Consider the following 1,712-nt stretch of genomic DNA (forward strand, 5'->3'; position numbering starts at 1 on the left):
AAAAAAAAAAAGAGTTTCATAAAACTGCATGCCAATCCCAAAGCATATTAATATACTTACCCTATATTCAAAGTCTGCAAACTCTCTGCCCCCGCGACCTCCTCTGAATCCACCACGAAATCCTCGAGGGGAGGTGAAGCTACCACCTCTGCCACCACCACGCCCTCTGCCACCGCGGAAACCAAGACCTCCTCTGCTTCGGTAGCCACCACGGCCACGGTTTGGACGAAGTGGGATTCCAAATGTTTCGGCATTTAATCTTCTTTCTTCAGCCCATGTTGGTCTCCGTTCTCTATTATAAGAACAAAAGATCTTCAAAAGAACATTCCTCAAGCAAAAATAAGTAGAACTCTTAAAATACTTAGGAATAAACTTAAGCAGGGAGGTGAAAAACTTGTACAATGGAAACTATAAAACACTGCTGAAAAAAATTAAAGAAGACCTAAATAAATGCAAAGACATCCCATATTCACGGACTGAAAGACTTAATATTGTTAAGCCGTCAATCTACCCAAAGTGATCTACGGATACAATGTAACTGAAATCCCAACAGTCTTTTTTGCAGAAATAGAAAAGTCCATCCTCAAACTCATATGGAAATTCAAGGGGTCCCAAACAGCCAGACAATCTTGAAAAGGAAGAACAAAGTAGGAAGGCTCACGCTTCCTGATTTCAAAACGTACTATAAAGCTACAGTAATAAAAACTGTGGTACTCTTGTAAGGATAGATATACAGACCAAAAGAACAGAATTGAGAGGTCAGAAAGAAACCCACACATCTACAGCCAACTGATTTTTGAAAAGGGTGACAAGTCGATTCAAGGAGGAAAGAACAGTTTTGTCAGTAAATGGTGCTGGGACAAATGGCTCTCCACGTGCAAAGAATGAAGATGAACCAATACCATATATGAAAATTAACTCAAAATGGAACAATGACTTAAATATATAAGAACTAAAACCATAAAACTCTTAGAAGAAAACACAGGAATAAATCAAAACTCTTAGAAGATAACAAAGGAATAAATCATCAAGACCTTGCTTTTGACAACAGATTCTTAGACATGACACCAAAAGCACAAGCAACAAAAGAAAAAACAGATAAACTGGAGTTCATCAAAATGAAAACTTTTTGTGCACTAAAGGACTTTATCAAGAAAGTGAAGAGACAACCTAACAGAATGGGAGAAAATATTTGGGAACCACGTATCTGATAAGGGTTTAATATCCAGACTATGTAAAGAACTCCTACAATTTAACAACAAAAATACAAATAATCCAATTAAAAATGAACAAAGAAAAAAAAATGGGAAAAGGATTTGAAAAGACATTTCTCCAAAGATGATATACCAATGACGAATAAGCATGTGAAAGATGGTCAATGTTGTTAGGGAAATGCAAATCAAAACCACAATAAGATACCACCTTGCACCCACTAGGATAGCTATTATTAGAAAAATGGAAATAAGTGTTGGTGAGGATACGGAGAAACTGGAACCCTCATGCATTGCTGGTGGGAAAACAAAATGGTGTAGCTAACTGTGGAAAACAGTCTGGCAGTGCCTCAAAAAAGTTAAACATAGAATTACTATATGATCCAGCAATTCCACTCCTAGAAACTGAAAGCAGGAATGTAAATACATACTTCAACACCAAAGTTCACTGCAGCACTATTTACAAGAGCTGAAAGGTGGAACAGCCTAAATGTCAATCAA

The 1,712-nt window shown here is 37.1% G+C and overlaps 1 protein-coding gene across 1 annotated transcript in view; it reads right to left on the reverse strand.

Annotated features, from left to right (window-relative positions):
• Positions 1-1,712, reverse strand: part of LSM14A (LSM14A mRNA processing body assembly factor) — a 78,279-nt gene that overhangs the window by 37,384 nt on the left and 39,183 nt on the right. Inside the window, exon 9 of the mRNA XM_023726783.1 lies at positions 26-292. Within this exon, the coding sequence (XP_023582551.1) occupies positions 26-292 (267 nt within the window). The remainder of the gene's footprint in view (positions 1-25; positions 293-1,712) is intronic.

Source organism: Trichechus manatus, unplaced genomic scaffold, assembly GCF_000243295.1.
Source record: "Trichechus manatus latirostris isolate Lorelei unplaced genomic scaffold, TriManLat1.0 scaffold00014, whole genome shotgun sequence".
In the NCBI taxonomy this organism is placed as follows: Eukaryota; Metazoa; Chordata; class Mammalia; order Sirenia; family Trichechidae; genus Trichechus; species Trichechus manatus.